The sequence below is a fragment of the Capsaspora owczarzaki genome (genome assembly GCF_000151315.2).
Source record: "Capsaspora owczarzaki ATCC 30864 unplaced genomic scaffold supercont2.5, whole genome shotgun sequence".
Classification (NCBI taxonomy): Eukaryota; class Filasterea; order Ministeriida; family Capsasporidae; genus Capsaspora; species Capsaspora owczarzaki.
The window spans coordinates 23,687-47,841 of NW_011887296.1; the positions used below are offsets into that span (position 1 = coordinate 23,687).

At 52.9% G+C, this 24,155-nt stretch overlaps 5 protein-coding genes and 2 non-coding genes across 7 annotated transcripts; 3 read left to right on the forward strand and 4 right to left on the reverse strand.

Annotated features, from left to right (window-relative positions):
* Positions 1 to 200: 200 nt before the first annotated feature.
* CAOG_03465 (ABC transporter G family protein) lies at positions 201 to 2,523 on the reverse strand (the record flags this gene model as incomplete). Its single annotated transcript, XM_004348320.1, has 4 exons — positions 201 to 652; positions 782 to 1,184; positions 1,396 to 1,807; positions 2,096 to 2,523. The coding sequence occupies 4 exons, from the start codon at positions 2,521 to 2,523 to the stop codon at positions 201 to 203; spliced, it is 1,695 nt and encodes a 564-aa protein (XP_004348370.1).
* Positions 2,524 to 2,981: 458 nt separating this feature from the next.
* On the reverse strand, positions 2,982 to 10,024 carry CAOG_03466 (ATP-binding cassette transporter subfamily A). The gene is made up of 4 exons (XM_004348321.2): positions 9,974 to 10,024; positions 8,334 to 8,602; positions 8,138 to 8,239; positions 2,982 to 8,008 (listed from the first exon to the last, which is right to left on the reverse strand). Exons 2-4 carry the CDS (start codon positions 8,485 to 8,487, stop codon positions 3,249 to 3,251), a joined length of 5,016 nt encoding a protein of 1,671 aa, XP_004348371.1. The 5' UTR covers positions 8,488 to 8,602; positions 9,974 to 10,024; the 3' UTR covers positions 2,982 to 3,248.
* Positions 10,025 to 10,388: 364 nt separating this feature from the next.
* CAOG_03467 (hypothetical protein) lies at positions 10,389 to 13,499 on the reverse strand. The gene is made up of 3 exons (XM_004348322.2): positions 11,314 to 13,499; positions 10,995 to 11,206; positions 10,389 to 10,827 (listed from the first exon to the last, which is right to left on the reverse strand). The coding sequence occupies exons 1-3, from the start codon at positions 13,463 to 13,465 to the stop codon at positions 10,774 to 10,776; spliced, it is 2,418 nt and encodes an 805-aa protein (XP_004348372.2). The 5' UTR covers positions 13,466 to 13,499; the 3' UTR covers positions 10,389 to 10,773.
* Positions 13,500 to 15,381: 1,882 nt separating this feature from the next.
* On the reverse strand, positions 15,382 to 17,782 carry CAOG_03468 (sentrin/SUMO-specific protease 15). The gene is made up of 5 exons (XM_004348323.2): positions 16,636 to 17,782; positions 16,458 to 16,526; positions 16,234 to 16,350; positions 15,735 to 16,115; positions 15,382 to 15,630 (listed from the first exon to the last, which is right to left on the reverse strand). Exons 1-5 carry the CDS (start codon positions 17,734 to 17,736, stop codon positions 15,469 to 15,471), a joined length of 1,830 nt encoding a protein of 609 aa, XP_004348373.1. The 5' UTR covers positions 17,737 to 17,782; the 3' UTR covers positions 15,382 to 15,468.
* Positions 17,783 to 18,812: 1,030 nt separating this feature from the next.
* CAOG_03469 (hypothetical protein) lies at positions 18,813 to 22,370 on the forward strand (the record flags this gene model as incomplete). Its single annotated transcript, XM_004348324.2, has 8 exons — positions 18,813 to 18,885; positions 19,457 to 19,536; positions 19,661 to 19,720; positions 19,819 to 19,950; positions 20,139 to 20,312; positions 20,410 to 21,119; positions 21,222 to 21,450; positions 21,579 to 22,370. The coding sequence occupies 8 exons, from the start codon at positions 18,813 to 18,815 to the stop codon at positions 22,215 to 22,217; spliced, it is 2,097 nt and encodes a 698-aa protein (XP_004348374.1). The 3' UTR covers positions 22,218 to 22,370.
* A 25-nt stretch (positions 22,371 to 22,395) lies between these two features.
* CAOG_09496 lies at positions 22,396 to 22,468 on the forward strand. The gene has a single exon. It is a non-coding gene; the product is annotated as a tRNA-Lys (tRNA).
* A 155-nt stretch (positions 22,469 to 22,623) lies between these two features.
* On the forward strand, positions 22,624 to 22,696 carry CAOG_09501. Its single transcript has one exon. It is a non-coding gene; the product is annotated as a tRNA-Lys (tRNA).
* The last annotated feature ends 1,459 nt before the right edge of the window (positions 22,697 to 24,155 follow it).

The window sequence follows — 24,155 nt, forward strand, 5'->3', positions numbered from 1 at the left end:
ACAAAATTGTGCTGTTGAGGTGCGAAACATGCACACAAAAGGTGGAGGCGCTGGCCGAATCGACAACCTACCTTGGTATGTGGCAGCGTGTCGCTCTCGCAAGAAAAAAGGACGAGCTTGGATGGCTAAAAAAAAGCAAAAGCAAACGCAAAAAACAAAAAACAAAAATTCGAATGTCAGGGCACGCATCGCCGACCACATCACACCGCCCCCGGCAACATCGGCTTGCACGTACAGTAGCCCATGAAGGCCATGGCGCCGAACGCAAACACTTGGACGGAGAACTGGATGATGGAAATCATGTTGTAAATACCATCGGAAGTGTGTGGCTGATCATAAAAGATTGTGCCCAAGAGAATGTCCATGAAAATGACACGCAGAAAGCGCGCGGTCAAGTAGCTACGATCACGTCGCTTCTGCTCCCAGAATCGATCGCAGAGCACCAAAAAGTTGTGCCAAGCCGAGTTCACAAAGCGCACGGGTGTCCGGTTGAGCTCGTGTGGCTGAGCTTCTTGCGCGCCATCTTGGGATGACAGCAGGCGCTCCTGGGCCAGGGTCGATTTGCGATAGTTGTCTGCAAAGAAGGACGGGGTTACTTCCGGTCCTTCGACGGTCTTGTGGGCTTTGCCCGTGCCAGGACCCGTCACATTGACTGTGTCGAAAGGAGACGGTGTTGACAAGTACCACAAGCACGCGACACACGTTTTCAAAAACCACCGATCAGTCCATGCAACGCAACCAAAGTTCAAGGCACTAAAAAGTGAACAAAACAAAGCCTTACTAATATAGTCAGCAGGATTGGTGCCCACGACATACTTGAAACCCAAGTTTTGAAAGTACGGAATGGCCTCGCGAATTTCGCCCAAATAGACAACCTCGCCGGCAACGAGCAACAAGAGTCGGTTGAACAGGTTGAAGACATCGGTGCTTGGCTGATGGATGGTGCACACAATGCTGCGGCCGCGGTCTGCAATCCTGCGCACGACACTCATGACTTCGAACGAAGTGGCCGAGTCGAGGCCAGTGGTTGGCTCGTCAAGGAAGAGCACGCGACAGTCCGTGATCAACTCGATACCAATGTTGACGCGCTTTGCCTGGCCGCCCGAAATGCCGCGAACGGTGACGCTTCCGATGATCGTGTCGGCGCAGGTCTCCAAACCAAGTTCTGAGATGACAACGGAAACCTAGCCAAAAGAGAGAGAGAGAGAGAGAGAGAGAGAGAGAGAGAGAGAGAGAGAGAGAGAAAGAAAAAGAGGCATGGGACATTTCACAGCAACAGCAAGTTCAAGTCGTTGAGCGAGTGAGGTGGGGTTGCATTGGGCAATGATGATGAAAAAAGGAGAAAAAAAAAAAACAAAGCACAATTCCATCTACAAACAATGACAACACGCATACCCGATTTTCTCGCTGCTCGGCGGAGGTCGAGGCCGGGAGACGAAGACGCGCAGTGTACGTGAGGAGCTCGCGCACAGTGAGAGTGCCCAGAAGCGTGTCGGTTTGCTCGACATACCCAATCATGCGCTTGAGCTCCTTGGACATGGGTCGGCCGTTGTACTGGAGCTCGCCTTCAATGATGCCAGACTCCTTGCGGCCGGCCAGGACATCGAGCAGGGTGGATTTGCCCGCGCCTGACGGGCCCATCAGCGCTGTGAGGGTGCCTGGGCGAATGACGCCCGAAACCTCCTTGAGCAGCGTCTTCTTGGTGACTTCCGGCTTTGGGAATCCTCGCAGCGACAGGCCCTTGAGCTTTTCCAGCAGGGTGAGCTTGCGAGCGGGCACAGTGACCGTGTACGAGACGTTAACGAATCTGCGGATGGAAGATCAGGTTGCGACACAGTGAGTTGTCTCAGCCGTGTTCTTTTTGTTTCATTGGTCGCCTTTGATAGTTTTTTTTTCTTCTGACTTGCGTGGACGCGGACAGCAATGTTGACTGCGCTGGCACACAAACCTCAATGGACCAAACAATTCAAAACCAAACGTTCGCTCGTTCGATTTGTCGAATGGGTCGTCGATCCCACTCACTCAGAGCGCAAGCACGAATCCCCCAGACAAGTCCAAGAGCAAGCAGGGGTGGAACGGCAGGCCAAAAACTTACGAGACCACGACTGGCTCGTCATCGTCGGACGTGAGGTGGACGGCCAGCGAACCAGAGTCCGAAGCCGACGCGGCGGGATGCGAATCGGCGGGCTTGGCGTGGTGTATCTCGGCGCCCGCAACAACGCCAGCCCCGTTGGGCTTTGTGCCTGTGCCTGTGCCTGTGCCTGTGCCTGTGCCTGCGTCTGTGCCTGCGTCTGTGACTGTGCTCGTGCTGGTGTCCACGTCGTGGCTGCTGCGGGTGGCGGTCGCAAACGACGTGCGCATCTCGTCCAGCGACGAACTCGGCGCGGTTCCCAGCGAATTCCCGCCAGCTCCTGCTCCTGCTCCTGCTCCTGCTCCTGCTCCAGCCGAAGCTCCGGTGGTAGAGTCGTTGCCACTCTGCGCGGAATGTCCCTGCGCAATCGGCGTCAGCTCAATGTCGCTCATCATCGACAAACTCGAACGATGGGAACCGAGATTAAAAAAAAAAAAAAAAAAAAAAAGGACTGGGATTTTTTTTTTTTCGTTTTTTTTTTTTTTTTCGTTTTTTTTTTTTTTTTTCGTTTTTTTCCTTTGGGTTTGTGGGAAATGCATTCACGTTCAATTCACAATTCACAGTGGCGGCGGTACTGCGATTCACCAAACAAGCAATGCCGATATAAATCCTCCTTCAGGATTTTGTTGCAGAGGGGGGGTGGTGGGAGAGATGTGGCCAAAGCAGGGACTGACGCATTCGAAGGGACGGGGGGAACTTTGGAAGAAGCATCCGACGTGGGTGCACCCGAGCGCTCGGCAGCCAAGGCACAATTCACAAGGACGTGCTCGGAGCTGAAATTAGCTTTTGAGATCTTGTCGAGTGCGAACATGTCTTTTGGGGAACTTTTAACATTTAGAAGCAAGGTTTGTGTGGGGGAAAAACTCTTATTTATGTGGGGAAGATTTATAATTCCCACTGAAGAAAGAAAAAATACACACCAACACAGAGAAGAAGCACGAAATTCTCATGTCGTCAAAAAGGAGAAGGAGGGGGGGGGGAGCACAAAGAATATAAAAACAAAAATGAAAAAACAGGCAAATCAAAGACAGAATGGTGCAGTCAACAAAAAGACAAAAAAAAAACTAGAAAGCATGCAAGCTTGGACTCGAACAAGAACCACCCAGCAGCGAGCTCATCACTCGAGCTCAACGTCGTGCGTCTGCGAGGCAAACGACAAGAAGATCTGCTCGAGACTCGTTTGGGAGAGCGAGTAATCAATCAATTGGAGCGAGGCGCGGTTTTCTTCCATTGCACCGAAAACGCTGGCGAGCTTGAGGTTTTGAGCGCTGACCTCGTAGCGGACCATGCCGTTGTGTTCCTCGATGAACTTGCAGCCGCCCTCGCCAAACGTGTTGGTCACGAACGTCTTGACAGGAGCAGTGTCGGCGCGGGGATTGATCTTGATCATCAAATCATAGCCGGTGCCGTAGCGGGACTTGAGGTGCTGGGGAGAGCCCAGGCAACGGAACTTGCCACCGACCATGATGCCAAGACGCGTACACAAGGCCTCGCACTCTTCCATCGAATGAGAGGTGAGCACAATGCAGCGGTTGTCTGTCATAATGTTGGAAATGACATTCCACAGGAAGCGGCGGGCCTTGGGATCCATGCCGGTCGTCGGCTCGTCGAGGAAGATGATCGGCGGGTCGCCAATCAGCGCCACGGCGGTGGACAGCTTGCGCTTGTTGCCGCCAGAGTATGTGCCGCACGGGCGCTCTGCAAAGCGAGTCAGCTCGAGCTTGTCCACCCAGGCCTTCACGATGCGAGGGATGTCGCGTTCGTCCAAACCACGCAGACGCGCGTACAGCGAGAGGACCTCGGTGCCGGTCAGATTGTCGAGAATACCATCAAACTGCGGGCAGTAGCCAATGCGACGACGCGCATCCAGAATGTCAGACAGAATCGAGTAGCCAGTCAGGAAGGCGTCGCCAGAGGTCACGCCGAGCTCGCCAGTCAGCATCTTGAAGGTGGTCGTCTTGCCGGCGCCGTTCACGCCAAGGAGGCCAAAGCACTGGTTCTTGGGGATACCGACAGTAAGACCGTCGACCGCAACCTTGCTACGCCCGTGCGACGCAGGGTAGACCTTGGAAAGATCCATGATACGAATAACATCGCCGTTCGCAGAATTGCCCTCGAGGACGCGCTTGCGCTCGGCAAGCACGTCTTCGTCTTCCTTGGCAGACAGCAGCTGCATCGTGTCGCCGTTGTTGGCCTGCGCGAGCCGCTCTTGCTTTTCGCGACGAGCAATGAGCTTCTTGCGCTGACGCTGTGCGCGGATGCCATCAAACATGAACACGCGGTACTCAATGGCCAGCAGCATGAGGAAGAAGAAGATGCCCATAAAGAACATAAAGACAATGTTGCGGCCAGCGACGTTCCAGTCGAGCGGGTTTAGCTTTGGCTGGAAGCCACCAGATTCAATGGACAGGGCAGAGTTGTAACCAACATCCATCGTGCCTCGACCGAACGCGTAAATGGGGAAGACGAGGAAGAGCCACTTCAAAACGTCGTTGACGTCTTCAGCCGTCTCCAGGATTTCGAGAATCCACGTCGTAATCACGCAGCCGAGACCGAGAATAATGTTGACGAGAATCAGCACAACGTACGCAGTCGTGGTCGTGTTGAACAGGAAGCTCACGCAGTAGACAAACGGAATGACCGCCCAGCCGTAGAACAGGAAGAGCATGGCAATGCCTCCAAAGCTGTCGCCAGTGTACTGAGGCATGTTGAAGACGGCCAAGACCACCCAGATGATGACCACAGGCACGCAAAAGTTGATCAAATCCCAGAGGAAGGAGCCAAGCCAGTAGGAGAGGAGATCAGCACCAGCAAGGACTTGGAGGTGCTTGGCATCCACAATGCGCTCTTGCACAATCAGCGAGACGAACGAACCAGCCAGGAAGGACATGCCAAAGATCAGCTCGATCGCAACAGTGAATTCAATGCCTGCCTTGCGCGTGTTCAGGTCCTGCTCCTGCGGGGTGGGTGGCAACGGCACGTTGCGGGCACGGATGGTGCGGCCGGGAACGGCGGCTGTCAACGCAGCGCTGTCGTACATGTTGACAAGGGCGGGCAAGATGTGAATCGCATCGGGCACGAAATGCAGCACGCCCGTCACGTTGCTGACGCCGACAAAGACCGAGATGGAGCCAACACTGAGGAAGCGGTTGCGAACTTCATTGTACGATCCGAGCAGGGCTGCCGTCATGTTGCTGGTCGGAGACCAAATGCCACCCAAGGCACCAACAGTCGTGTCCAGTTCAGTGATAAAGTCGACGTTGAGCGGATTGCTGGGATCCGAGCTGTTAAAGTACACATTCGCCTCAGCAGTCGAAGGGAGCACGGACGCCATGTTAAAGTTGATTGCAGGCTTCGTGCCCGCGCTCGGGATGGACTTGCCGATACCCATGGCAAGAATGGCAAAGACGACGGGAACGAGCAGTTGGGAGATGATGGCGCGCTTGTCGCGGCGAGAGTGGTTGACGCGCTTCAAGAACATGGCCTTGAGGTGCTGAACGCGAAGTGCAGGTCCAGTGATGAGCGGGTGGCGCGGGCGCGTATCGGCATCGACAGCAGAGAAATCAATGGTGGAATGTCCGGCGGATGCGGCGGAGAGATGTGCGTGGGAAGCATCAGTGCCAAGCGGGGCCATGGAGGATGGCAGCGAGTGAGGGCCGCTGTGCTCTTCCTCCTCGCGATCGTGGGCGCTCTCTTGCTTGTCAGCGTCGTGTCCAACACGCAAAAACACTTCTTCCATGGTGGTGACGGACACACCGTACGTCGAAATGCCAATCTTTTCCTTGTTGTCGTCCAGGGCGTTGAAGAGGGCTGGGAAGGAGGTTGCGGACTCGCGCGGCAGGATGAAGCTGAGCTCGGTACCAACATCATTTTCGACACGGGCGTGCGGAATGTACGACTGCACAAGCTTGGTCACAGCAGCAGAGTCGCAGTGGGGCTCCTTGGCGGCAATCATGTGGTAGCCAACACCGTAGCGAGCCTTCAGGAAGAGCGACGAGCCAACGCACTGAACACGGCCATGCGCCATGATCGCAACGCGATCACCAAGCAGATCGGCCTCGTCCATAAAGTGAGTCGTGAGAATGATCGTGCGGCCCTTCTTGTGCTTGAGAATGAGCTCCCAGGTCGCGCGGCGGGCATGAGGGTCCATGCCGGCAGTCGGCTCGTCGAGCATGACAATCTTGGATCCACCCACAAACGCGATGGCGACGGACAGACGACGCTTCATGCCGCCAGAGAGCGTGCGCGCAGGCTCGTTGCGCTTGTCGGTCAGGTTGAGGTCGGTAATCATCGAGTCCACTTCGGCCTCAACGGCACTCTCGTCCAAGCCTTTGACGCGGCAGAAGAAGCGCAAGTGCTCGGCCACAGTCAGGTTATCAAACAAGACGTCAAACTGAGGGCACAGGCCAAGCGAACGGCGAACGCCCTCAATGTCCGTAACAACAGAGCAGCCGCCGACAAAGGCATCGCCAGAGGACGGCGCGTACAAGCCGGTGAGAATCGACATGAGCGTGGTCTTGCCAGCGCCATTGTGGCCGAGCAGGGAGGTGACCTGGTTCTCGTACATGGTGACGGAGAGACCATCGATGGCCAGCTTTTTGCCTTCATCAAAGACCTTGACAAGATTGCGGGCGTCAATGCCGGGAACGAGGCCTTCCGGGGCAGGCTCAATGGCATCGATCGAGCCATCATCGGTGCGTTTGGTAGCCGAGGCGTGTACAACAGTCTGGCGTCCAGTCCAGTAGGAGGCGTGAAGGAAAAAGTGCCAGGGCTTGGGCACACCGTAGCGGCCAGGGCGCACGTTGTCGAGGTACCAAGTGAGCACGAGGTAGAGCAGCGTGTCAATCGCAAACATGCCAAACACATCCGCCATGCAGAAAGAGTCGGTCGTTGAGGCAGACTCGTTCACGTTGCTCCAGGTCGCGCCAATGCCACGCTCTTCCCATTGCGAAATGGTCTTGCCGCCAATGCCGATCGCAGAAGGCACGAGAAGCGAAATGCCCATCTTGGCAGTGCGCGTGAGATCATCGTAGCGCTCGGGATCAGCGACGAACATGTACGGAACGTAGAGAATAAAGTACAGAACGCCAGAAGCGGCCGAAGCGACGTTGGCACGCGAGAAGAAGGTGGACACCAAAAAGCAGTAGGCCAGCGTGGACGTGCCGGCCATCAGGAAGAAGATGAACATGAGGCCGCCGTCAGAGTTTTCGGTAATGTTCGCGCCCTTGCAAATGATGGTCATGAAAATGACCGAGATGAACATGAAGCCAAAGGACGTGATTGCCCAGGCAGCCCAGCCGGTGCGGAGAGAGATGCCCATCATGCGCAAAGCCTCGCGAAGGCGGCGCTCCTTTTCGGTGACAATGTCCTTGACGACCATCGAGGCCGTGTAAATCCAAGACAAGACCATGAACAGGGAAAGGAAGAAGCCGATGGAGCGACCAAACCGGTTGTCCTCGTACTGCGGGTACGGGTATTGCTGAATGTTCAGAGGCATGTTGGTGCCCGCGCCAAGCGACAGGAACTGAATGATGGCATTGTCCAGCGAAGCTTGGACAGTCAAAAAGCCGCTCCTGTAGTAAACGACCTCTTCCCAAGGGCCGTTCGCGCCGCCGACGGGTCCCGGAAGCGTGCGATCAGTGTCAGGGGTGCATTCAGAGCACATGGAGATTGAGTATGAGATGCCAGCCTTGAAGGAGCCGTCGGGATTCAGGTCGTCAAAGGTGATGGAGGCGCCGATTTTGGAACCTAGTACGTCTCGGGCGACATCGACCATCGCCGCATAATTTGGGAACGGTAGGAAGATGTTGTAGTTTTGCAAACTTGGCGGCAACGTCGGTGTCAAGCTGGCATTCCAAGAAGCCATGAGAGCGTCGGCTGTGTTGGTTCAAAGCAGGAGTTGAAAAGGGGGTGGGGCGAGAGAGAAACAAACGAAAAAAAAAATGCAAGAGTCAGTACGTGATTAGCAAGCAGAAAGTCGACAAAAAATAATCAAAACGGCCTTACTATAAGTGTTGGAAGGGGCATAGGCAATTCGGATTTGTTGGCCACCAGCACCAAGGAAGGTCAAGAGCGCAGGGAGGCCAATGGTGTTGACGGGGAAGTGCTCTGCACGAAACGAAACCATCGGGAAAGTGAGCCTTTTTGCGAATGGTGTTGGTAAAACCCCACAGCACTCAGACATTGAACAAATGCAACAAACCTTCGGGAATGACCTCATTGGTCAAGGCTTGACGAACACCGGCAGCGATGGCAAAGAAGACGATCGGGACGAGGATTTCAAAGATGCAGCCGCATCGTCGGTACTTGAGCGTGAGATTCTTGCGAATCAGCAATTCAAGATGCGACTTGACCATGGTTTTGAGTGGAGGGTTGGAGGGTTGGGGATTCCAGCTAGCTCCAGACGATTGCAGCGAGTGACGGACGATCGAAACAGGGAATTGGTTGTTTTTGGGTGTTTTTGAAGTTGATCTGCCAATCCGTGATACGACAAACAAGCGATGAAACAATGATTCTTGGTTAGCGAAAAAGGTGTTTTTCCAACTGCTCAGATCGAGTGATAGTAGGATGGGGGGGGGTTGGAATGTGCGCGCGCTCTTTGTGTTGTGATGGAATGGGAAACAAACAGCCAGACAGACAGACAGACAGACAGACGGGATATGGATTTTGCTTGTTGTCTGGCAATGGTCATGATAGAGCGATCAGCAGTAGATAGAAAGAAAGAGAGAGAATGAGAGATGTGTGGGGTTGGGGTGCCATTGCGTGGGAGTGAGGAAGCCAAGGCGGGAGAAGCGTGATTGGTTGCAGCTGTCGTCCTCACTCGTCCTCCTCGCGTCAGAGTGCAAGCCAAGCCCGGTGTGCCTTGTTGGCCTCTGCTTTTCTCTCTCTCTCTCTCTCTCTCTCTCTCTCTCTCTTCCTCCTTTCTTGCCCCGGTCGGCCTCCTTCGTTTGCGTAACGTGCTTCGACGGAACTGACGCCTCAGTGCTCTGAACTCGTTCACTGGACCGCCTTCGCTTCTTCCATCATGCGGCACTCGGCGACTGGCCGTTGGAACAGCTTTTGCTCATCCTGCCCCCTTTTGCACTGCTGCTCTGCTCTGACTCTGGTGGTGGTGGTGGTGGTGGTGGTGGGGCGTGATGCGTTTCGATGGAGGTCGACTTGGCGAATCCAATGCAGTTGGCGCGCGTTGTTGCTTCCTTCCACACCCCTTTGCAGACAAGCACCGCGAGTGTCTCTCTTCGCTTGTCTCACTCTGCTGCATGGGTTGGACGACTGCAGCGCGTTCTCTTTTGCAGCGTGGTTGCCAGCAGCGCGGGGACTCGAGGCGCCGAAATTAAAAAAATCCAAAAAATAAAAATAAAAAATAAAAATAAAATAAAATAAAAATAAAATAAAAACGTTGCGGTTTCGGCTCTTAAAGTCGCTCGCTCGCTCACACTCTCGTGCTCGCCACAGCCAGACTGCCGCGCTGCCTCCCATTTCGACGGGCGCGTGCTTAGAAGGAGAGGGAAGACCTGCATCAAACGCGAGGACGCCACCCGAGTCCCCGTCGTTGCGCAGTTGCAGAACGAGCGAGAGTGACACACAAGAAACGAGCTCTCAAACCGCCCAAAAAAAAAAATCAATTCGGCTTTTGGCGTTTGGCTTGGGGAAATCCCCCAAAAGCAAAAATCAAGCAAAAGGAAGGAAGAAAATCGTTCCACAGTTTGGTTGGTTGTTGGCCTCAACCTTCGCTCAGGACAGCGGTGGGGTGAGGTTGTGCAATAACGAGACAGAGGGATGAAGATCAGATAAAGATGATGATGAAGGTGATGAAAGTGAAATCGAGTGATGGTCGCTTACAGATTGAAGAAAAGAAAAAGAAAAAGAAAGAAAGAAACGAAAGAAACGAAAAGAACAAAGAGTGAGGTGGGCGAAAACGGGCGTTCAGCCGACTTGTTTAAAAACCATCCGAAAAATAACCATAACAATTGGGTGAAAAAATAAAATAAAAAGACAAGAAAACCACAACAAATGCCCAAATGGAGGAAGCGAAACAAGAAAAAAGCAGGGTGGTGAGAAGCAACGGGGGAACAAGTGGGCTTTGATGACGAAAGGCTCGATCAACCAACCCACACACCACACCGCTAGTCGAGCATTCCATCTCACTGCTCGCTTCACACCTCATCGCACCACAGACTCGAGATCACACAATCGTACTGTACAGTATGGAGATGACGCCTGTGGAAAAGCCATTTGCCAAACGGATGCAGAGAGGGGAAACAAGACACATGTTTACTGATTGTAAATGTAAATCTCGAATGGACAACTACAAAAAAAAAATCACGGAGAACACATGCAGGTAGGGAGGAAGAAACTCCCTAACGTGTGACAAGAACACTTAAAAAAAAAATCAAACCGCAAAATACAAGAAGAAGAAGAAGAAAATTTGACTCGAGTCTGGAGGACGGGAGAAAATTGAAAATCAAAGTGATGGATTGCATCTTTTCGACCAGGAAAGATCTCGTGACACTCTTTCTCCAAGCTTGGAGACATACGAGTGGTCGCTGAAGACCCGTAACGAAGATCGTAAGTCGAACGACGGCAGGAATAGGGTTCTAACGAAAGGAAGGGAAAGGGAAGGAAGAATGGAAGCAAAAATCTCAATGGCCAATCATGCGTTCGTGCTGCGCAAGCATGCCATCGAGCAAGCTCTCCTGTCAACCCAAGGTCCACACACACATCCACACAAAGGAAGAGCAGCGTGCACATCAGTGAGTTATCCAAACCAGTGAAACGCCAACCATCACGGTATTCAACAGAAACAAGAAGCAAAACGCGCCGAGAAAAAGCAAAGGCACTAAACGACCAACGCCCAACTCACCTCCTCAAACACAAACAGGCTGGACTCGTTCAAAGCCTTGTGCTTGACAAGACCGCCAATCAGAGACAGCGCGGTTCGGTGCTTCTCTTCGCCGGGGAGCACGAGCGCACGAAGGTACGCCGGGCCAAGAAGGCTCTTCTCGACAAACTTGCGTGCGTCCTTGCGCGTTTCAAGACGCACATTCGCCATGAGCCAGTTGACAAGCTCGTCACCTGCAAGCACACACAAAGAGGAGGCATGAGGAATGTATGACAAGCGGATTTTAAACGTTCAATAAAAGCAACAAGCGAACGAGCAAAAGACCGAAACGCTCCTTTACCTCGAAGAGAAGGAGGCAGATCTGCCGACAACCAGGGCCGCTCCTTGATTTCAACGCCAGTGTCGGGATCGAGCAGCGCACGGACAATCGCAGGAACGTTGCGAGGATCGAGGGGGGTTCGGCGGAAAGGGTAGACGATGGCCGCTTCGTTGGCGAGATCCAAGTTGAAGCCGGGCGTCGGAGATGGAGCGCGAGACGATGCCGCGGACGTGGCAGTCGAGTTGCCCAGCGAGAATGGGACGTCGTACTGGCGTGGCGACAGCGGTGGCGATAGTGCGGGCAGCATGGAGGGAGAGGCCATGGGAGACAGGACTGGCGATGTGAAGGGCGAGGCTCCCAACGGCGTCATGGCAGGCGTCATGCCGGGCGATCGGGGAGGAAGTGGCGGGGCTTTGCATGCAGCCACAGTAAGCGTTGCCTCGCTCTGCTGCTGATGATGATGATGATGTTGGTGATGATGATGATGATGATGATGATGCTGCTCCTGGTGATGGCCTGGAACAGAGCTGGACGGGCGAGAGGACAGTATGCCGCGCACTGTGCTCAGCTTGTTCGAGATGCCGTGTGTGAACGAAGCAAAACGGTTGGCAGGAGGAGGTGACAAGGATCGCGTGGAAAATGCAGGCGGCGCTGTCTCGTCGGGCGATGCCCAGGTGGCAGTGTAAGGTGGCGGTGGTGCAGGCAGTGCTGCGCGAGCTTGCGGACTGACGATGAGCGGCATGATGGGATTGGGGTTTGGCGCAACAACAAGGCTGTCGTCGTCAGCAGCTGCGAGTGGTACGATGGGATTGGGGTTTGGTGCCACCAGGTCGTCATCGTCACCGTGGCGGTCATTCAAGTACTGATTGAGAAGGGAAGTCACTTCGTGGTACTCACTGGATTGGCGGTCGGAAGGGGCCATGTTCTTCTTGTCGCTGGGCGTGGATTCGTTCGAAGGGGGTGATGCGCACTGACGATCATGCTGCTGCGGAATGGCGTCGCACACGGTGGCGTAGAGGTTGGCCTCATCTTCAACATCATTGTTGCGGCTGGCGACGACTTGCGAGGGCCGCATCACAGTTGAGCCTGGTGTCTCGCGATCGGATCTTGAAGTTGGGGACGAGGAGGCATTATCGCGCACTGCTTGAACGAATGCCGGTGCGTGATGGTTTTTGCTTGAACTTGGAACGATGGGTGCCGATCGGAGCGGAAGCGGTGGAGGACGCTGTGCGTCGTGACTAGCTCCGCCGCTGAGTCCCGTCGGATGCGCGGACTGCATACCTGAGCCCGTGGCTGCTGCAGACGTCATCAGTCTGGCCTGAGCCTCGAATGTAAGAGCCGCGACGGGGCTGCCAGAATTGTGCGCGCGTTCGCTCAGATCGTGCGTCTCCTGCTGCTGCCGCTGCTGCTGTTGCCCGCCAGCATGCTGCAGCATTGAGGTTGATGCTTGGGGCGCCGGTTTGTTGCCAGGACGCGGCGGCAGTGCGCATTGCGGGGCTGCTGGCGGGCACGTGCCGGCAGGGTCGTCCAATGAGGCGGGCGTCTTGCGCATCGTGTGGGCCGGTTTCGGCGGTCGTGGCGGGGCTTCCTGCCGTTGATGCAGCGATGGCTGGGTGCTCCCAGGGGTGCTTGCGTTGGCCTCGTCTGAGCGACTTGGAGCATTAGCGGCGCTGGCCGCGTGGGCTGCAGCATACGCCGCATAAGCAGCGGCGGGTGTAGTGAGGCCGTGTGCGGCGTGTGGTTTGCTCACGAGGAGGGCGGCAGCCTCGTCCCTGCTTGTCACTGTATTCATGCCGCTGCCCATGCTTCGAGAGCCGCTGATCGTGTAAGGTGTGCTGTTATTGTTGTTGTTGTTGTTGCTGTTGTAGTCGAGCATTGTGAGGGTCGTCATGCTCGAGTTGAGCGATCGGCTTGTGCGGGGCGGTGCGAGCGGTGGGCAGTCATCACCCAGCGAGCTAACACTGCTCCTGCTGCTGCTGTTGCTGCTATTGCTGCTGCTATAGTTGCTGCTGCAGTTGCTGTTGCTGCTGCTACTATTGCTGTTGATGGCATTGAGCGACCGCTGCAGCTCGTGCGACGTGCGGCGGCCCAGCGTTGCTCGTGATGGCACAGGGGGCGGAATGCGGTGTGACATTTGAACTCGTGTCTCCCCTTCCTCGTCGTCCTTGCGCATCTGCCGTCCTCTCTCTCTCTCTCTCTCTCTCTCTCTCTCTCTCTCTCTCTCTCTCTCTCTCTCTCTCTCTCTCTCTCTCTCGCTCACTCCGCCTTCGATGTCGAGACTGTGCGTGTGTGTGTTGCTGCTGTTTGCCTTTGATGATGGTGTGAAAATCCAGGGCTGAATTCAAGCGAGTGCTCCGAACGAGGGTCAACAAGATCAAGAATAAAAAGAGTGAATGATAAGCACAAAGTAAAATGTGTGAAAATGTGTGCGCTTCCTGAAAATCAAACCCCACCGCCTATCACCCCAGCAATTGTGCATGCGTTGTGGCAGCAGAGACACAGGTTTATTCTACCCACGGCAACGTGTATCGTTGCAGAACTGCCGGGCGCAACAATGCGCAACGCAATGACGAAAAACAGGGTTGAATGAAATGGGGATGTGTGATGACATGGCCAACCAACGAAATGTCTTGGTTGTCACGACCACCGTTCGTGACCATTCAACAATCGCTGTCAAAATGCGCACTGTGGCCCAGAGTGCAAGCTACAGGAAGGGTCGTGACATCATTGTTGCATCAAAATCAACCAAACGCCCTCGCTCGGGGGATCAGCATGATGGACTGTATGCTCAATGGGATCAGAGAGCTCCTTCCAATGCGAATGTCTCTACTCCTCAATACACTGTTGGACTGATTGAACTGGCACAAAGCCCCTGCAGGGTTCTGTGATGGCGAAATTGACAAATCCCAAACAGCTTTTCACCGATTTCTCACTGATACTCATTCATACTCGCTCCAAAAAGACCCCAATCCAAAAAGCGAGTTAAATTTGCTTGTTTGATCATTCAAAAAACAGTGTGTGAGTGTGTGAGTGTAGGGGCAGAGTTGTGTGGAGCTTGTTGTCTCAGTCAAACAGCGCGCAAACACGACGATTCAAAGCAGCAGTCGTTTTGTGCATTGTTTGCGTTCATATTAGGTTGTCTTTGCGATCGCGCGTCTATTTGAACATGACCACCCTGTCAAGCACGCTCCCAAGCTGCTGCCGGCAATCAACATCTGCACTTGCAGCAGGGGTAGTGAACGCGCTGACGAGGCAACTGTTGGCGCGTTTGCGTGAATTGCAGTTTTTAGTTTGTGATTGGACTTGTCCAGGACAATGCCTGCAAGATGCTTTCGTGCTACGCGAGTCGCCGACTCTCCACCAAATTCACATTAAAGTTCACATTAAAGTTGTTTCTTCCAAATCGGATTGAGTTCGAAACGTCAGTCTCTTTTTTTTTATTTTTGTAAGCTGTCTGGTTTTTTTTTTTTTTGTTTTTTTTTTCTTTCTTTCTTTCTTTCTTTTGCAAAATGTGTGGAACTGATGGAAAAACATTGATCCGTGTTTCTGAACGGAGGCAAGTGCCCCGCGATGATCATTATCAAAGAAGTGAACAATCTCTGATCCCACACAACAATCCTCATCTCTCTCTCTCTCTCTCTCTCTTGATCTGTCTCTCTTTCATCCTTTTGTACGAGCCGAGCACATGGCGAAACCGCGTGGCTTTTGAAATTTGGCGATCTTTCTCTTTTTCTTTCTCTCTCTCTTCTTTCATCCATGCATCTCGCTTTCTGCTTGATTCTGTTTCAACTCACTTTCTCATCTGCATTTCTCTGTGATTAGGGATTTTCTGGCTGCGGCTTCGGCTTCGTTCGCCAGCTCTGATTGAAAACGCTGGGCAACCACGCGGTCGCTCTGCCGTCTTTCCCCTCTCCCCTTCCAACGCTCAGCTGAGCCTGGCCGTTGCTGCATGCTCTTCTCTTCTCTTCTCCCCCTCAGCGGAGAGTTCAAAGGTACGTTTTTCATGTCTGTTTGCGTTCCGTGTGGATCAACGTGCAACTTGCAGTCAAAACAATACAAAATCTTCAACCAAACTGAATCCAAATTCAATCCATCCATCGCACTGTTTATTATCACATTGTCCCAGTACAAAAAAAAAATAATAATAACAACCACTCATACTTGTCGGTGTTGTTATTACTTGAGAAGCCGCATCTCGAGCAGCTCAAAGGCCATCCGACGGCGGAAGGATTGCATGTCTGACTGCGAAAAGTCCAGCGCAGCACTTCGCGTGACGCGCTCGGCGAATTGGCACATAAAGACGCCACAGTCATATCCATTGCGCTGCTCGGGAATATTCTGTAGTCGCATTCAACACATGGTTGTGGGGGGGGGGGAACCAGCGGTGAGACCTTCACTTCTTTCACCAACGTCAACCCCACTTGAACTCCCATCGTCGTTACCTCCTGGTGAGTAGAAACCCAAACATCGGCAGGAAGCGCCTGCTGACGCTTGTCAAGCGACTCTTGATGCAAATAAGCAACCAACGCGGCGGTGCCCGACGAATTGATGCCGCCCATCGAGTCGTAGTAATCAAGAACCTGGCGCTTCATGTCGAACACGGCCAAACACCAGTGCACATCTAGATGCACTGGTACCACAATAAAGTCCTTGCTGAACAAGTCGACATTGCGCGTCCATCGACGGACGCCAGGGTAGCCCTTGGCCAGCAACTGGGGATAAAAGAACGAGCTGAAGGCGTGCACCTTTGGCACGCGAGATGTGCTGTCTTGTGCCGCATTGGTACTTCGCTTGTTCATCAAATCCATGTACGCATTCACAATCTGCAGAATTGGGGTTTTGGTGTGGGTGTGAGTGAGAACCAAAAAAAAAAACAAAAAGGCGCAAATCGCCGCCCCGCACAACAAGATTTTGTTTCAAACAACGCTCCAACAAACTCACTTCATCGTTGAGCCAGGCTTGGTCCGTCAATGTGGAAAAGTCTTTTCGTGTTAGTTGAATGGCGCCGGCAGATACTAGCACTTCAGTGGGATGGCCAGGGCCGAAAGCAGCTCGCACCTGAAGAGTCATGAAATGAAAAAATAAAAATAAAAAATAAAAACGATCAAGCGCGTTGAGAGCCGAGTATGCCATATCAATAAGCGCAGCAGGTTGAATGCCTGTACCTTTTGGAGTGCATCTCCTGAAATATCCTCAACCACCTCAACTGCAGGTCCGTACATCTTGGCGTGAAGCTGACAGGGGCACACGCAAATCATGTACCAAAGCAACACGGGGAGCAAAGTCAGCAAATGGTGAAATGCAGAAACGCGCACGTTGCACTGCAAAATAGCACGCTCTCACCTGAGCCTCGAGTGCTTGATCCCTTTGCACCAGCTTGCGGGTTTGCACGAACGAGTCGACCGGCAGCTCCACATTCCGTGATATGGCGCTATGTTGGCGTTTCGCCTTTTCGACGAGCAAGTGAGCAGCAGCTAGCAGTTGCTCCGCTTTCAAGGACGTCGCCATGCTGCTGAGAATACTAGATAGGGTCCGCTTTGTCGTGGAGCTTGCTTGCAATTGAACTCCGTTGGTGGCACGACTCAAGCACTCCTTCGCCTGTTCCAGGATGCTGGAAGCCGGTACGTTTTGAGCCGTTGGTAATGTTTGCGAGACAATCTGGATTTCGTCACGGTTGCTTGCGGGACTGGCCATAGAGCGGGCATACGGTGTTACTCCCTCGCGACTGACTCGGACTTCTGTTCGACGTGGATGCAAGCGTGAAGACGAGGACAAACGCGCTGGATTTCGGGGAGACAATGGCTGGGCATTCCATTGCGCAGTCGAAACAGCGGCGCCATACTCTTGATCTGTTGCTATTGCGGTACGTGCACCCCCAGTGGCAGGAGCAGGAGCAGCAGCAGCAGGCGTGAAGGCAAGCGGTTGTGAAACAAGAGCGCTCTGAGCACGATTGCCCTGCGTCCATGGGAAATTGTGTGTCGCGTAGTCGTATGCCGATCGACTTGAAGAGAGTCCCGAGGAAAAGGCCTTGGACGAGGACAGCGGCGGTCGCATGGCACTGCCCATCAGCCGCGCTGGCGATGCATTGAGCGGCTTGCTTGAGCTCGAGTAGTACTGCGGCGTGCTCCCAGCGCCAGCAGCAGTGGTCGTCTTGTTACGGCCAGCTCCATCATGATCATCATCGTCGTCCTCCTCGTCGTCGTCCTCGTCAGTCTCGTCGATGGCCATGACAGATCCGTCGAGCCGCCACTGCTGTTGGGCGCTGGTGCTGCTTGAGAGGCGAGCAATGCTGCTCCACTGCATTGCGTCGCCAGCAGCAGAGGCAACGCTCATTGGACTGGCATCAAGCAGCCACGAATTGGGCGATGCATTGGCAAGGTACTGGTGCGCCGGGTGAGCGCGGGTTGCCTCCAGCACATCGAGGAGGGACACGTTGTGCTGCATCTCGGCCGAGCGCCTTTTGTTGTCTGAGCGCCTTTGTTGCGGAAACAGACTGATCAGAGATTTTTCAAAGAAAATACGAGTATTGGGTTGATGATGAGAGTAATGATAGGATAGATTGGACCCCTTGTAGTTCAATGCCCTTTCGATCCTCAAAAAGCAGTTGGGTCAAATTCGTTGCCAAACTGGTCTGTTTGAGCTCGAATTCAACATCATTCGAGACCAAAGAGCCACCCGACTCTGTTCGGTTATTGTGGCAAATATAATATACTACAAAATACTTACTCTTTGGTAGGTTGTAGACATGCTTCTAGGCGCGTAAAGCGTGCTTGTTGGTTGCTTGGAGCGCAGAGTACACGTATGGCTTCGTGTGAAACAACCGCCCACATGAGGTGCAGGTCCGTATCAAGTCCGGGAGATCTGGAGTCTCATATTCTGCTCTACAATGAAACAAATCACCGACCCGACTTCGTCAAGATCGTTGGACGCGCTTCAAACAAAGGGTTTCAGTGTTGTGCGTAGTGACAACCAAACGCGCAAGTTCGCGCCAAAGCCTCGCCAGGAATTCCCGTCTTTACCAAAAATTATCGCAAATCCAGACCATGTCATGCATGTGTCATCCATCCCGCGACGAGCGGGCGGCAATACTCATCCGTCAGGGCTTGATTGGCAAATGGAGCGGCAGTCTTTTTTTTTTTTTTTTTTCTGTCAACTATGGCTGGTAAACTTGCGTGCTTCGTTTTCCCCCTCTCCATCAACTTCACCCTCACCACATAACCACATGCACGCTTATTCCCACCCGTGCTATCTTTGCTGCTCTGCGCCAGCGAGTCGTCCGAAAGAGCAAAGTGAAAGTGTGAAACCGATTTTTTGATTTTTTTTTTCGGTCTTTTTTTTTTTTTCTTTTTTTTTTTCCGATTTGCACTTTTTGTGTGAGAACGTTGTCTCTGCCCGCAGCCCCGCCGTCCTGCGCTCCTACCGCACGACTTCCAGACACATGGACGCACTTGCTTCATCCATGTCCGCACTGGTGATGGGGTTTTCTCCATTTGCCACCGCTGTTGGTGGTTGCCTTCGGAATGCATCCCACCAAACTTGAGACCGCCGCCCCTTTCTCTTTCGTTGTCTTGCTCTTCTTCTTCTTTGCGAGTGGTGCGCTGTCTATTGCTGGAAACAGAGCACGTCTGTTCACGTCTCTCCTGCGACCCTTCCCCTCTCTCCCTCTGATAATGGCTGCTCCTCGCTCAAAAGCCACAAATTTTATTATTAGTATTATTCACATTATTTTTTTATTATTTCTTGTATTTGTATTTTTTTTTTCCATTGATTTTTCCATTGATTTTTCCATTGTGTGTTGTGGCAGCTTTTTTTTTTTTTTTTTTTTTTTGATTTTATTATTTTATTATTTTTTTTCATTTTTCAAACCTTCTCGTTTTGCCACCGATCTCTTCTGCCCAACTTGCACTCGTCCTCTCTCCCGCCTTCGCCTTCACGCGCGGTGCGTCCTTTTTGTTTCCCACTCGTTGCTGTCCTTCTTCCGCGTCTTTCGCTCGGGTGACCGAACTGTTTCTACAAATGCAACACAATCATCAAACAACGGCCTTTTTTTTTTTTTTTTTTTTTTTTCCCCTCTCTTGTCCACGTCCACTTCCACCTCACCCCCCCGCCCTGCCGCGCCAAGACTCACCCCCTCTCCATCGTCACCTTCCTCCCGCTTGGACAGACGAGGAGCCCAAGCCGCTTGGTCATTCGCAGCTGCCAAAATCGCTCGGCAAGAGCTCGGAAATGCTTGCTCATTCCACGGTATGTGTGCTTTGCTGTTACTCTCACCCTGACACTGGGGTCAGACCGAGGTTTTTGACTTGCATCTTGCACCGACACACACACGCACGCTCACGTCTCAATTGATTCTGGACGACGGCGACAGCATCACGCGCGGAACGGCTCTGACGCAACCGAGATTCTCGCTGGACTTCCCGTTGCTCGCGTACGGCTCCCCCCACTCGCTCTGTGCGCTATTGGATTGGATTGTCTTGCCAGCTCACACTCTGCGATTTGTTCTTTGGTTGTGTGTTGTGTGTGCAGACGGGCGTGCTGCACAAGAAGAACGATGTCGCTGCCGGCAAAAAGGCTGCCAAGCGTGATTGGAAGCAGCACTTTGTTGTATTGCAAGGCCACTTGCTGCTATGCTACAAGGATGAGGCAGAAAGCAAATTGGTAGGGGTGGCTTCCAACGACAGCGCGTACTTGTTGTCTGTTTGTATTTGGAGCACTTTTTTTTTTTTTTTTTTTGCACTTTTCTTTCTTCCTTTTGTGCCGTTGCTGACACTTTGTGGTCCCGCCTCTCCCCATCAATCTCTACCAACCCCCCTTCTTCCCCCTCTCCCCCGTTTTTCACAAAACAGGGGAAAATGCCAGACGCCGAGGACTTGATTTCCATCAAATCGTGTATTTGCGACATTGCATACGACTACACCAAACGAAAGAACGTGTTCAGGTTGCGCGCCTTCAACGGAGCGGAATACCTGCTCGAGGCACAAGACAACGACGACATGCTTGATTGGATCAAGAAGATTCACGTAAGGATTGGATTGTTTCGAGTCGTTCGTGTTTGCCCAACTCCCGACTTACACACTTTGACTCGCTATCGCATCTCTATCTCTCTCTCTCTCGCAGGACAACAATAATCCCGACGCCGATTCCGAGTCCGAGCACGACCTTATTCGACGAAAGGCGGCGGAGCAAGGGCTGCAATCTCGAAAACCTCACGAACCGACAACTGGTTCCAACTTGGCAGCGTCAGCCGCGCTGTCCGCCTCAAACGCCTCGCTCTCAGGAGCTGGTGCAACTGGTGCCAAGAAAACGGACGGCAAGGGCACTTTGGACAAGAAGCACGAGAAGGAGGAGAAGCGGTTCCAAGAAAAGGAGGAGAAACGACTAGACAAGGAGCACAAGGAGCAGGCGAAAGAGCGCGAGCGTGTTGAAAAGGAAGAAAAGCGCCTCGAGAAGGAGCGCGAAAAGCTTGCCGAGAAGGAGCGCAAAAAGACAGAGAAGGAAAAGTTTGCTACTCTGAAAAAGGCAGGCACGTCAAACGCTGCCTCCGCTGCAGGGTCGCCCCACTCACCTGGTGGCGGCTCCCTCTCGGCCGCTACTGGGCTGGGCACGCAATCCAAAAAGACCAGCGGGCTACGGAAAAAGGTCGGCGCACTCTTCAACAAGAAGGAAGACACTGGCAGCGCCAGTCCTGCCCCTTCGTGCGAGTTTGCCACGTTCGGCGTCGCGCTCGACGAGCATCTCGAGTTCCAAGATCGTCTAATTCCCCTCATTGTGGAGCGCTGCATTCAGGCCGTCGAGAAGCGCGGCATGGATGCCGTTGGTATTTACCGGTAAGGCAGTGTTCTTGGTGCAGTTTGGTTTTTTCGGAAGCCCTCTGCGCAAACGAACGATTTCTGATCTCCTATTTGTCAACCTTGATTGCTTGCTTGCAGCCTCTCTGCCAATGCATCCATGGTGCAAGCTTTGAAAGAGGCGTTCGAACGAGATCCCTTCTCGGTCAATCTGGACGAAGAGCGCTGGGACGACATCCACGGCGTCACTGGAGTTTTGAAGCTGTACTTGCGCGAGCTGCCAGAGGCGCTTGTCACGCATGCTCTTTACGACAAGTTTATTGATGCCGCGCGCATTTCACAGTACAACGACCGGTTGTATGCGATCAAGGTGAGCACCATTTTCTTGTTGAAACATCCTGTTCCCCTTTTGAGTTTTTCTTTGATAGCACGCCATCCTGACTCGTCGTTTTTCTTTTCTTTGCTGTTTCTCTTGACTCTGTTTTTCGTCCCCTGCAGGACTTGGTGAACGAGCTACCAGCAGCTCACTTTGCGACGCTCCAGTTCATCGCTGCTCACCTCCATCGTGTCGCGGAGCGGAGCGAGCAAAACCTGATGGCCGTCAACAACCTTGCCATCGTTTTTGGCCCCACAATTGTCCGGCCAGCCGAGGAAAATGCCATGTCCATGTTGAACGACATGAGCTTCCAGTGCTCGCTTGTCGAAACAATGATTTCCCAATGTGACTGGGTGTTTGAGAAGCTCAGCGACGACGTTACTGCAGGCGGTGAAGGCGACGCTGACAAGAGCGCCGCGGACGAGCAGACGGAAACATCGGAGGGCGCCACGGAGGCGAGCGACGACGCCGTCTACGAGGACATTCCCGACCTTCCGGCTTCTGGCGATCAAGCTGAAGAGCAGAGTGCCGAGCAATCAGAGCCACAGGGCGAAGAAGACGTTGGCGAGTCTGCCGATGGCTTGGCTGAAGCCGCTGAGGTTTCCGAACAAGAACAACAACCCGAGGAAGCAGAAAATGCCGACGCCGCCGTTGAATCGACCCAAGACGCTGTCGAGTCCACCGACGACGCTGTTGAGTCTACCGAAGACGCGCTACCAAGCGAGGAACAGGCTGCCAGCGACGAAGTTCTTGAGGGATGATGATGTCTTGGATGGATTATCTACCATGTGCCATTCTCATGGTGGCGCTTGATGGATTTCCACCTCCTATTTGTTGTGTTGTTGTGCGGATCGATGTGGATGTGGATGTGTGGTTTTGTGCAACCAAAGAATACAGAGTTGCAACAAGAGCGCAATGCCCCGCTGTTCGTTCAACAGCGCCCGATTAGCTCAGTCGGTAGAGCGTGAGACTCTTAATCTCAGTGTCACGGGTTCGAGCCCCGTATCGGGCTGTTCTTTTTTTTGTCTTTGACGTTTTTTTGCTTCTGGCGCTTCTGCATTTTTTCTTTTGGCAAAGGACTCCACGTGGAGCTCGTCTTTGTCCTTTTCGTTCGTTTGATTTTTTTGTGAACTCGACTCCACTTTTGCCCCACAGTTCATCAACAGCGCCCGATTAGCTCAGTCGGTAGAGCGTGAGACTCTTAATCTCAGTGTCACGGGTTCGAGCCCCGTATCGGGCTGTTTTTTTTTTGTTCTTTTTCGTTTTTTTTTTGTTCTTTTTTGTCCTTTCGGTTTTTTTTTTTAAAACCTTGTTATTTTGCGGCGGGCGACCAAGTGGACGCTGTCGAGCCGTCCCAAATGGACATTGTACTCGAGCAGCGAAGTGGGTGGTTCCAGACGAGAGAGCATTGGTGGAAGAAGCTCGGAAACAAACTCACTTTTCTCAATAAACTTACCATCATCGTCGCATCGAGCCCTAGACGTTTCAGTGCAGTGCCATACAGGTCCTACACAGCACCGATGACCAGTTTTGTTGCCATGCAGTTTCAGTACCTTCACAACGGAGCAAGTTCCCGCGAGAACGGACAACGACCGATTTGCGCGTGTTGTTCGAGTGTACAGCGGCAGTCCTTGAGGCCTATGTGGCCACGCGAGTACGAACAGCTCGGGAAAGCGAGCCGGTAGGTTGACTTTATCAGCGGAGACGGAGGGGGTGCGAACGAGATACAAACGAATAACATGGAAACGTTTCGATGAATCGTCTGTTTTCGTTTGTGTTTGTTTTGATGAAGTACGCAAAAAAAAAAAATGGCCGCTATAAAAGCGCACCGCGAGCAACGTGTGCTCAAATCAGTCCTTTCTTCCTCATTCAGCCATGATGTGGGACAAAGGAGTTGTGCGCTTACTTCGAATCAGTCATAAACGCGACAAACTACCCTTGGTGAAATAGCTTTCTTCGGCCTGGCACTTTAAAACCACCCTGCCACTCTAGCACCCTCGCCATCAATCCATTCAGGATTGCTTTGAGGGCGGCAGGGCCGGTTGCCGGGCTCCCCCCAATTTCGAAAGAATTTTTTCTCTCTCTCTTTTTTGCTTCTCGACCCCTTGCAGCCGTCAAAGGCGCTTGAATAAACAGACAGATGTGTTGCATGTTGCGTGCTGGTTGTGTGCTGAATGTGACTTTGGGTTGGCCATTTCAACGTTTGCCGAGCCAAGCAACACTGATCACTTTCAATCGCCGTCGATTTTTCGGGACTTGAAGTGTTCCAAACCCATACCAAAGCGTACTCTCCATTGTCCATCACCGCTTTTCATACAGTGTGACGTTCATCCTTCCGTCGCAGCATGGTGCAGCACTATCTGCTGTTGCGAGATGCGTTGACGTTTCATCGAAGGATCGAAACCCCTCTTGCACCGCAGCCCTCTCGTCCCGCATGACTCGAATCGCAGTGTTGTTGAATGCAACAACAACTGCTGCAGCCAGCTTGGTTGATGAGGCCTGGCGATCTGCAGCAATGCCAATCGCTTGCTGCGATCAATCTGCCAACGTCTTGCATCTCGTCGTCCTGTCCTTCGCCTCACTCGCCAATCCAGCATCGCAGCATCGCAGCATCGCAGCTACACACACACACACGCACACACGCTCAAACAATCGCAAAAACAACAACGAATGCAAACAAGCTGAAAATGGCAAGAATG

What these genes read in the sequence shown, in the direction of transcription:
- CAOG_03466 (XM_004348321.2), bottom strand. Translation starts at nt 8,487, where the DNA reads ATGGTCAAGTCGCATCTTGAATTGCTGATTCGCAAGAATCTCACGCTC. An exon ending in CAATGAGGTCATTCCCGAAG is followed by an intron (nt 8,240 to 8,333) that starts GTTTGTTGCATT and finishes CGTTTCGTGCAG; the next exon opens with AGCACTTCCCCGTCAACACC. An exon ending in TGCCCCTTCCAACACTTATA is followed by an intron (nt 8,009 to 8,137) that starts GTAAGGCCGTTT and finishes GAACCAACACAG; the next exon opens with CCGACGCTCTCATGGCTTCT.
- CAOG_03467 (XM_004348322.2), bottom strand. Translation starts at nt 13,465, where the DNA reads ATGCGCAAGGACGACGAGGAAGGGGAGACACGAGTTCAAATGTCACAC. An exon ending in TCTGCCTCCTTCTCTTCGAG is followed by an intron (nt 11,207 to 11,313) that starts GTAAAGGAGCGT and finishes GTGTGCTTGCAG; the next exon opens with GTGACGAGCTTGTCAACTGG. An exon ending in GCCTGTTTGTGTTTGAGGAG is followed by an intron (nt 10,828 to 10,994) that starts GTGAGTTGGGCG and finishes TTGGGTTGACAG; the next exon opens with GAGAGCTTGCTCGATGGCAT.
- CAOG_03468 (XM_004348323.2), bottom strand. Translation starts at nt 17,736, where the DNA reads ATGCAGCACAACGTGTCCCTCCTCGATGTGCTGGAGGCAACCCGCGCT. An exon ending in CAGGAGATGCACTCCAAAAG is followed by an intron (nt 16,351 to 16,457) that starts GTACAGGCATTC and finishes ATGACTCTTCAG; the next exon opens with GTGCGAGCTGCTTTCGGCCC. An exon ending in AAGCCTGGCTCAACGATGAA is followed by an intron (nt 16,116 to 16,233) that starts GTGAGTTTGTTG and finishes CCAATTCTGCAG; the next exon opens with ATTGTGAATGCGTACATGGA.